Below are 10779 nucleotides of genomic sequence, written 5' to 3' on the forward strand. Positions count from 1 at the left end.
AAAACAAAAATTATAAAAAATAATTACTTACACACTCAATAACCATTTACCATAATACTAATAATTTAACACTAGAAAAGAAAGTGTTACATTGTTACTTGAAAAAGAAAAGTATCGGTTACATTTACAAGTAGAATGGGTTGCTCCAAGAATTTGAATATATTTATTAATGTACAAAATATTTATAATTTATTACGTCAACAGACTTAGCTATATAATGGGAGCACAAATGGGAGAATCAATATGAGAATAGGCTAGAAATATTTTGGGTCAATAAAAAAGAGAAGGCATAAGTTACAAAACTATATATTTTATTAAATTGAATAAATCATAAAACCCAATGACAAGGCTAAAAATATAGTTGGTCAAATTAATCAGAAGCAAATGTCAAGGTCACATAAGGGTGCCACATGGATGGATAGGTGCCATATAATGGCTTAGTACTTGATAATATAAGTATATATAATATTTTTAATTGAATGAAAAAATAAAATTGTAAAATATAATATTAAAAAAATATATATTAAAAATCTTAAAAAGTATCAAAGTATCATATTTTTCAATCCGAGATGAAATGATAGAGATCACATTATTAAAACAAGGGACGCAAGCATCAAAGTTCTTGCTTCTTGTGTTGTAAGTTTATGTTAAAAGGTATCGTGAGATGGAGGATTGGTTGAACATAGATAGAATATTTAAATAAACTGCTAAAGATTTAAGCAAGTATGATAAGCTAGGCATGTTTACTAAAAGCACATAATCGCCTTGAATACTCCATGTACCCATCAACTACCATAAAGAGTAGTACTATCTTGCTATCATTACAATGATTGTCTTCTTTGAATTATTTATTTTGTAACTAATTACCTTTACAAAACATGAGTCATTGTTCATGGCTAATGGTTGAACTGTTCTTAAAAATAAATCTGGAGGCTTCATCTACCTTGTACTGTAAGTAGTTTTTATCATGAGAATTTTTCATGATTTAAAGACCACCAGTATCTAGACAAATGGTGATCAGCGTGATCTAATTATTATCTTTAAATAGATAAGTCCTCTCCTTGTTAAATATTGAAAAGGAAGAGTCAATTTTTGATATTGTAATAGAATTTGATTTATAATTTTTGAGTGAAATTCATTTAATTTAAAGTAATATTATTTATAGATATTGAGAAGAGAATAGTAATCCATGTCAATAATTAAATAATGAAATTAATAAATAAATTGAATTAGGAATCAAAGCTTTCTTTTGTCATGGTAGAAAGCCTTGTCAGATTTTAATAACAATTTGTTTTTTTAGTCTAAAACCATCCATACTTCAATAAACTTCAATTCCAAATATTAACATTTTTAAAACTTTCATTCCTAACAATAGCAATTTTTTAAAATTCTTGAGAAAATTCATCATGCGCTTACTAAGGAACTTGCTAGGACATTGCTTCAATCAATTTTGTCCAAACTCTATGGGCGCGTTTGGCTGCAGGAATAGAAATATGGGAATAGGAATAGTTATTCTGGAATAGAAAATGGGGGCACATATTCCTATTCTTTGTTTGGTTCAGCCATAATTTGATGGGGAATTCACAGACCCAAAATTTTATGTATTCTAAAATAAATAAAATAGGAATAAGAATACGTATTCCAATTCCGCCTATTTAGGTGGAATTGTAAGAGCTCAATTTTGGGCCAAAATTGGAATACGCATTCTTATTTCATTTCCTATTCCAATTCTGATTTGGTGAATACAAATAGAGAATTCAAAAATTTAAGAATTTGCATATGCCTATTCCACTTGTATTCCCACTGCCGAATGGACCCTATGTGAACATTAGGTGTTGAAATCTCAGCCGGATGAAATATTTGTGGTTCTATTTTGTTTCCTAATTTCCTTGCTGGCAGCTACAAGCTATCAGCAAAGGCCACCACTTGAAGATTTGGGGACCCAACACAGGCCCACACGTGCCTGAAACCTCTTCGACTTAGAGCCAAGGACCGAGGGGCATCCACGTTGTCAAAATCACCCTAAGCACAATCCCGGCCTCATCCCTTTTAGTGTTGGAGCCTTGCACTCAGCAAGACTTGATCCCTAGTGGGCTATTTGTGAGTCATTCAACTTCACCCGTAGACCAAAAGCCCATTGACACTTGTGATGTCATTTGAACAAGACATCTGGCCAAGAACATTGCCGGTTAGGGGGAAATTAGGAGATACGTTGCACATTGTCTTTTGCGAAGAATTCATAGAGCTCCCATTTTATAGAGAGAACCAACTCAAGATTTTCTGGTGCGAGCTGAAGAAGGCCTTCAAGAAAATGTACTCAGTCCTTGAATGCACCAAAATGTTCAGGTAAAAGAGATGGACAATGCCACACTTCTAGAATTGAGTTGTAAAAATGAACAATGTACAGGTATAGACCCAAAACATTCTCATTTTGTTTTAGATTTTTGCCTTCTTGATAGTCTCAGAAGGCTTAGGAGGGGGAAATGTCTGAAATTAAAGGAAGCACTCCTGAAATAGTTGAAGCATTTTGGTATCAGAGTGATTCTTCATTGTGCTCTTATTCATTGGGAACAATAAATCAAGCTAACACGACACATTCTTTGATGCATTTTTCAACATCTTAGAAGGTCTGGTTGCTCAAAGGAGATTTACAACAATAATAGTTAGAAACAAGGTCTTGTTTGTAACTGGTGAGAGTTGTGGAGGTAAGTATGTTCCTGCATTGGGTCATTGTATTTTAATGAAATTTAAAATGGGTGTAGCTGAGAATGAAACATTGAGTCTATTTGCTCAAATTCAGAGGTCTTGTTATGTTATGAATTAGAAATCTGTTAAGGCTGATTTGAATGTTGTGTAGAACAGTAATCTGTACGTTGATGGTGGATAAGGCAAGAGAGGAAATTCATGTTTTGTTGTATCAAGGTCAGTTTGAAATCAAAGATGGGGTCGTCAGCATTGTGAACACTACTCTGGGGAGGATTTACAATTTTGGGTTGTACTCTGTAGATCTCCTTTCTACTTTGTACAAAGCGTTTACGATTCGAGGGCCTCTGGTATAATTTATAGTGGTTGTGCTTCTGAGGCCTCCATTAGATTTAGCACTTATATAATTTCCATTCCAATTCAGGCATTTGAAATGCTACACTTTGCAGTTACAATGAATGTATTTCAGTTATAGATGCCTAAAAATTATAGAACATTCTTTTTTCAACGCACGCATCTGTCAAAGATTTTTTTTCGAAGGGTTTTAGTATTTGTTTTAGAATCTTTGAATTAGAATCTTTGGAAATATGAATTCCTTATTTTGCATCCCAAAACAATACCAAAGAACAATAAAGCATGCTACAGTAATCTTACATTCATACTGTAGAAAACACTATGTATTAAAAATATCAAAACAAATTACAGGAAAAAGGATAACCAACTTTGACAAAAATTTTTTTTGAAAAGAATAGCAAAAATAATAGATATCTAGCAAAGAAGAGCTTCCCATTGAAAGGGAGCAGAAGGATCTTCGCTAGGCATGGCTTGAATTTGCAGAGCCATTTAAATAATTTTAAGGCATTTCCAGTCTCAAACGCTGATATTTTTCAACCATTCCTCCAGAACCTTCCGGAGTTGGGAAGTCAAGATAGATCGCACGAAGAAATTTCTATGCGAAGCTTCTAGAATCGTGATTACAAAAGCTTTTAAGTTGTCACATTTAATGTTGTAGTTGATTTTTTCCTAATTTTAGCTTAGAAATTCATTTTTTCTCGTTGCTTTTATTAGTGAGAGCCCATAGAAGTTTAGATAAATTGGTTATAAATTATTAGATTCAGAACATGTTTTACAATTCATGAAAAAATCTTGCACAATGTATTATTTTATAATTAAGTTTTAAAATGATAAATTTAAACTAGTTCAAAGGAAAAAATTTAATAATTTTAATAGTAATAATGTATTTATGTCTAGAAGATTTTTTTTTTAAATTAAAATTTAAAAAAAGAACTTTAAAAAATAAAAGATAAAAAGAATATGAAGAGATTTGAGGTTAGTTAAATTCTTATTTTCAGATTGTTTTTTCAATTTTGCTTTTTTACAATTTTGTTTTTTTTTTCATTTGATTTTTTAAAAATAAAATTAATAGATATGAAATTTTATATTATACTGATTATAAGAGATTTTCTTCTCATTAATATTAGATTTTGAAATTTGCTTTTAAATTTATAATACTAGCTTTTATATATATAAGCTGAGAGATATCCTTCTAAGGCACTTATTGAACTGAGCGAGATTATGAAAATAGGCAAATAGGCACCTTGAGAAGGATATCTCTCGGCTTATATATATAAAAGCTAGTAGCACTTGCGATAGAAAATGAAAGACATTATTTTTAAAAGTATAATTCGTTATAGTTAATATATTATGAAATTTTTTAATTAATAAATATTTATTATTGTTATGATTTATTGTACGTTTTACATATTAATTTTAGAAATTTGCATAGAAAAAAATTAATAGTATTTTAAAAAGATATTTTAAAATCATATAGATAATTATTTAATGTTATAGAAATCGAAGGATTGCTAAACAATTCGAGCACATTGAAGCAATATAGAAATTTTTATACAAACATGTGTAATAAATAAATACTTAATAATCATTCAAAGAAATGTTGACATAATCCATTGCAAAACTTAATAGTGTAGTAGTTAATAGTTATTTCAAAATTGGATATAATAAAAAATACTATTGCTCAAAATGTTGAAAATACATTGACAAATAATATGTAGAATATTTTTACTTTTTCAACCATGGATGGACTAATAATAACTTTACATTTTCATGAAGAATTTTTCGTACTTTAATTGATAGAGTAGATTTTACATGAAATAATGTAGGTATGTCATAATTTGAACACAACAACCTAAAAGATGGAATGACTTGGTGTATTGTGAACGTGATTGCATAACCAAAATTAAGAGTACCTATCAACCATTCTTCGAGTGGACCCTTGTGATAGCTAATTTTAGATTCTCCTTTAAGAAATTCCATAAACTTTATACTGAGCTCATCAGAGAGAGTGTGCTTCTCGACATTTACTGTTGGGGTAATGATAACTTAAAAAATGCATCTTGCAAGATAAAGATCACCAATCTCACGGTACAAAGCATCTAGCCATTTGCAAAAGTCTACAACCTCAATCTGAAGGTGATGAAATTTGACATCTAAGTTCATCTTCACTTTTGTGGCATAATGGAAGTTGAAGTACAGAGCATAGTTATAAAATTTTAATTGATTGTTCCTTGGTCCATTGTTTATAATTTGACTAGTCATTCTATCCCTTATCCAATACCGAACACTGAACTCCTCTATATGAAGGATGACGTTTTGTAGAAGTCTACAATGAAAATCTCGCAACCACCAGTAAACACATTCTAAATGTAATTTGTCTGACATCTTCGTAAGTTGCATGGAAATTATGAAAATAAATTATATCATTGAAACATGATAAAGAATATGACTTTTCAAAAAGGAAAGAAATGTTGCATCAAGGATAGTAACCATAATCATTAAACTAAGGTATGTTTTAGATTAAGGTAAAAACAGGTTTTGAAGGGGCCCCGAAACCCTTTGCATCAAAAAGAAAGATATACCATGAAGCACTACCAGGTTTTAAAAGGACCTGAAACCAGCTAAACATCTAAACCAAGTTTTACAGGGACCTAAACAATAGATGTATCTAGAAAAAGCAACCAGAAAATACACTAGAACCTGGAAAGTAAACAGACTGGAAGGTAAGGCAACCAGTAAAACCTCCCAGACCAGTAACCAACGAGCCAGAGCCACAACCTGCTGACCATCACAAAAAGACCAGTCAGAACAAGGGAACTTAAGATTTTCCTTTTGATTTGAAGTTTCCCTTACGCGACCGAAAGTTCATACCTAAAGGGGGAGAAAAAGGCTTAGTTCGCTTACTCTTTACCGCTATCCACCCGTCCTCAATCTTCGCAGCCTCAGCAACCCAACCCTCAGAGGAAATAGAACAGTGGAACCCAGGGGGCGATGAAGCCACAACAATCTCCCTATGAGAATCAATCGACAACTGGCCCTTAGGAAAAGCATTCGAAACAGGGGAAGAGACCAAAGAAGGGACACCCTCCTCTTCTGCCAGCTCCAAATTATTGCAAGGAGAGACCTCAGCCACAGAATCCACAAGAGCATCTAAGGATTGTTTCACCGTATAGTGCTCAAAAGAGGCCCCTGACCACCACAAAGGTGGTCACCTTGATTTAGACTTCTCAACAACACACCGAGTAGCAATGTGACCAGTCAAGTGGCAATTCCTACAACAAAAAGGGATACCTTCGAAATCCAGCATTTGTGTCCAAGAACCCCTCGGGGAATCCAAGCAAATCACCTCAGGGAGGCCCTTAGAAACATCCAACTCAACAAGAAAGCGCGCATAGGTCGAGTGGAAAATATCAAACGTGTCAGAATCCACATATAAGAAAACACCAATAGCATTCCCAATAGTTTCAAAAACTGAATCATGCCAAAGATGTATCGGGAGATTCGGAAGCCGGACCCAGATAGGTGTTAGATTAGGTGAAAAACTAATCTCCCAAGAACACCTGCATGCATAAACCTGTCACATAGATGAAGCAAAGAACAGAAGCAAGAAAAAATTATGGAGGCCAAAAAGCCAGATCCATCTTATGGACATGCAAAGAGTAATATCTCATATAATCCAATAAGTGAATGAGAAAATACAAAGAGGTGAATCCTTATAAAGGAATCACGAAACCCAAAAAGGGAAACTAAATCCTAAAAAAGCTAGGGTTGCACAATATAATTAATAAAATATTAATTATATGCACCTACAAGATAGCTTAAGAAAACTAGAGTAATAGGAAACTTAATTAATTAAATCAAAGTGTTTTAATTAATAAGTGCAAACAAATAATTACTCTAACACCCCCCCTTAAGCGAAGCTCAGGAGGTAAGCTAACCTAGCACAGCTATGAAAGCAGAATTGGGTCCTGGCAACAAGGCCTGATCAGGTACCCAATCACAACAAAATCTCTATAAAGAGGAGAAATAGAGAAAACCACATGGGAAAAACCCTACTCCAAAAAGAGATAGCAAAGAATGTTCCAGAAGAAGGAACAAAGAGATCAAAAGAGAATCATTGAAGCATGAAGAACCGCAAAACTCTGTCAAAATGATGATCTGTAGAACCTCCATGGAAATAGAAGGCATGAACCATCAACCAAAGAAGCATAGAACAACAATATAACTTCCTCTTAAGGCAGGTGAGGTGACAGGGAGCTAAAAAGATGGGCCAAAAATCTCCTACAACACAAGAGCCAAACACATCGAGAGTGAGGTACAAACACCAATAAAGGCACATGTCATCGACACTGCATGAGAAAATAGAGAAAGAGGGCCTATAAGCGGCAAACAACTATCCCCCCCCATGGCACTTTATAAAATAGTGCGAGTACAACGAATCACAATGATGAAAAGGATCTTGAAACGCAAGAGTGGCACTTTATCTCAGTGTGTTGCATAAAGATGCTTACAATGAATATAAAAAATGATCAGAAAAAACATAAGGCTGAAACAACAGAAGGTAAAGCCCAAAACGAAGCATTTGAAGCAACAAAATCGATCTCCGGACCTGAAACAATCAGGATATCCACCAGAATGCTAAAATGCAAAAGACTGAATAGGATGTATCTAGAACAAAATCTGGAACAACAACTAGCATCACTAGAAAGAATACAGAAAGAGCTTTCCAGCGATATAAAGAAGTCCAAAATCGAAGATCGGAAGCTCAAGATACGCCTCCCAGAGTGCAAAACAGAACATCCAGCTTTGACTGCCAAAACAGGCAACCAAACTACATCAAAATCCAAAAAAAAATTGTACCATCATCTCCATCTCGGAACCAGCTTTTCGGTGCATTTTTCAGATTGAAAAAATACGTCTGTATGCTCAAGTTACGGAGAAAAAACCTCCAAGGCCTCCGGATGCAAGAAAAAATTATTTTTTTTAAATAAAAATAATAATAAAAAAACCAAAAACCTCTACCACCCCCGCATCGCCGGCGAAGCGGCGGCTGGGATGGCGGGAGGGCTGACGCTACCACGGGGCGAAGCCGCGGCAGACACCACCGGCTGGCCACCAGGGGCCGTTGCAGTCGGTAGGACCGCCAGCGGTTTCCCGCAAGCGGTTGCAGTGACCGCCGATAGTTTTCTTAAATCGTGGCGGGTTTTTTTACTGCCTTTTTATATTTTTTTTCAATTTTTTCATCTCGGATTGCGTGCAGAGGCTGTACGACCCTGTACGACAAAGAAAATTTGCCTCCCAAATCAACGTTGTCCAAATCGGACAAATTTTATATGGATTTTGACTATCTCAGGCCTTCTAGACACAACCGTAAGGTCCGTTTGAGCCTAAGGCGAGCAGAAAAAAACCCTTTCTCAAAAAACCACATAAAAATTTTGAAACATTTGAAAAAATGCCTGCTTCTGAAACACTTCAATAAAACACGAACAAGGAGCAGCAAGACTGCTCTGATACCATGTTAGATTAGGTGAAAAACTAATCTCCCAAGAACACCTGCATGCATAAACCTGTCACATAGATGAAGCAAAGAACAGAAGCAAGAAAAAATTATGGAGGCCAAAAAGCCAGATCCATCTTATGGACATGCAAAGAGCAATATCTCATATAATCCAATAAGTGAATGAGAAAATACAAAGAGGTGAATCCTTATAAAGGAATCACGAAACCCAAAAAGGGAAACTAAATCCTAAAAAAGCTAGGGTTGCACAATATAATTAATAAAATATTAATTATATGCACCTACAAGATAGCTTAAGCAAACTAGAGTAATATGAAACTTAATTAATTAAATCAAAGTGATTTAATTAATAAATGCAAACAAATAATTACTCTAACAATAGGGAACTTGTTAAAGGACTCTGAAAGAGGATTGAAATCTATATGCCACGGTTTGGACATAAGTGGATATCTACCCTGCCAGGAAAAACTATTGTGACACAAAATAATCTTCCTATCATTAGTGCTTTCAAATTTAGCTATAAAGAAGCCTTTTGCACATGGAAAGATATGGACATTATTGTTTATAAGTGGCACCCAGTTCTTGGAGATCCAATCATGTAGATCAGCAAGAGAGGGCCAATAACCCTAGAAGCGAAAAATGGCAGCAACAGAGGAAAGTTCTTCTGTCGTATGAAATATATCTTCAATTGATTCTGGGTCTAGAGAAACCTTAATAGGCTTTAAAGCACTTACAGGCGTCACATGAGAGGGCCCAGATGAAATAGCATGAGGGAGAGCTCCATGTAAACCGGCTCCGAAGGCAGCCACATTTGCGAAAGTCCTTCCCCCCGAACCAAGAAACCCTGAACGAGGAGGAGATCCTGGAGCTGAACAAGGGGCAAAAGAAGCCCTAACTCCACCCGCAGAAGAAGCCGAACAAAGGGCAGACGGAGCCCTATCCCCATTCGTAGACCGCCCACAAAAATCATCTCCACCACTCGAACAACTGGCAGAGACCACAGCGTTACCGAATGCTAATAAAGCAAGAGCGCCATGAGCAGGAGATCCAAATTTTTGAGCGAGGACGGGAGCCATTGAACGAAGAATATGTCTGTATTAAAACTAAGGTATGTTACATGAAATAAACATAAAATATATTTGATCAAATTGATATCTTGACACACATTTTTTAAATGTTAGTACATTTTATCTTGAAAAAAAAAATTGACATAGAGTGATACAAACTTATACGGGCATAAGAAAATAAGTAGCCATTTTCTTTAATGTAAGGATACTAAAAAGAATTTAAAAGGGTATATTAAAAGTCTATTTATTTATTATGGATGTGAAAACATGTATTTAAAACATTTGAGAAGTGATTCATAGTAGTATACAAGTAAATGAAAACTTTATTTAAATACTACAATCGTACAATAGTACAGTAAGTATAATAAAAATTACAAAATATTAATTTGGCAAATTAAAATTGTATTTGCATTGGACAAAGTATTGAAAAAAAAATATTACATCAATTTTCTTCTAACAACTTTAATCTATTTTCTTCATCCCTGCGCTTGGCGACTTGTCTACCCTTTTTCATTTTCTCATAGCGATCATACATGAATAGAGGCATTATTCTTAGACATGGTAAAAATTTAACACGACAAATCACCACAAATGTCAATCCTATTCTTTCTCTTGGTCCTATATCAATTCTCGCTTTTGGAAGAGTCAAACCCTAAGATTTATGTATAGTTAATGCCCATGCCAATCTTAAAGGCAATTGAAGTGTCCTACCCTTCTGTATTGGTGTTATTGGAATTGTTTTTGGATGATGGTCTTCAAATGGTAGTCTAGAATAGTTATCAAACTCAACCATCACATATGTTGGAGGTTTAGGTGAAGTGTTGTCTTGTTTATAGACTATATTTCAAACGTACCCCAAAGATCCATTTACAAGACCTGCTTGTACCTATAGATTTGAAGTTAGCATGACCCTTGCATCCTTACAAACTAGCAACTCTAGATCAAGCTTGTCATTTGAATAATCTTCGAATGATATACCATGTCCTGCTTTTGTTTTTTTCTCATTTGATTTTTTGTAATTGATTATTTTAAAATAAAATTAATGGATATGAAATTTTATATTATATTGATTGTAAGAGGTTTTCTTTTCTCACTAATACTAAATTTTGATATTTGCTTTTAAATTTATGATATAAA

The 10779-nt window shown here is 34.3% G+C and overlaps 1 protein-coding gene across 1 annotated transcript; it reads left to right on the plus strand.

The window, feature by feature from the left end:
• The first annotated feature begins 2201 nt into the window (after positions 1-2201).
• On the plus strand, positions 2202-3215 carry LOC149569117 (uncharacterized). The gene is made up of 3 exons (XM_089817696.1): positions 2202-2407; positions 2625-2705; positions 2863-3215. Exons 1-3 carry the CDS (start codon positions 2329-2331, stop codon positions 3057-3059), a joined length of 357 nt encoding a protein of 118 aa, XP_089673822.1. The 5' UTR covers positions 2202-2328; the 3' UTR covers positions 3060-3215.
• Positions 3216-10779: the final 7564 nt, after the last annotated feature.

Source organism: Cupressus sempervirens, chromosome 3 (genome assembly GCF_028749045.1).
Source record: "Cupressus sempervirens isolate cs-2001-9-10 chromosome 3, ASM2874904v1, whole genome shotgun sequence".
Classification (NCBI taxonomy): Eukaryota; Viridiplantae; Streptophyta; class Pinopsida; order Cupressales; family Cupressaceae; genus Cupressus; species Cupressus sempervirens.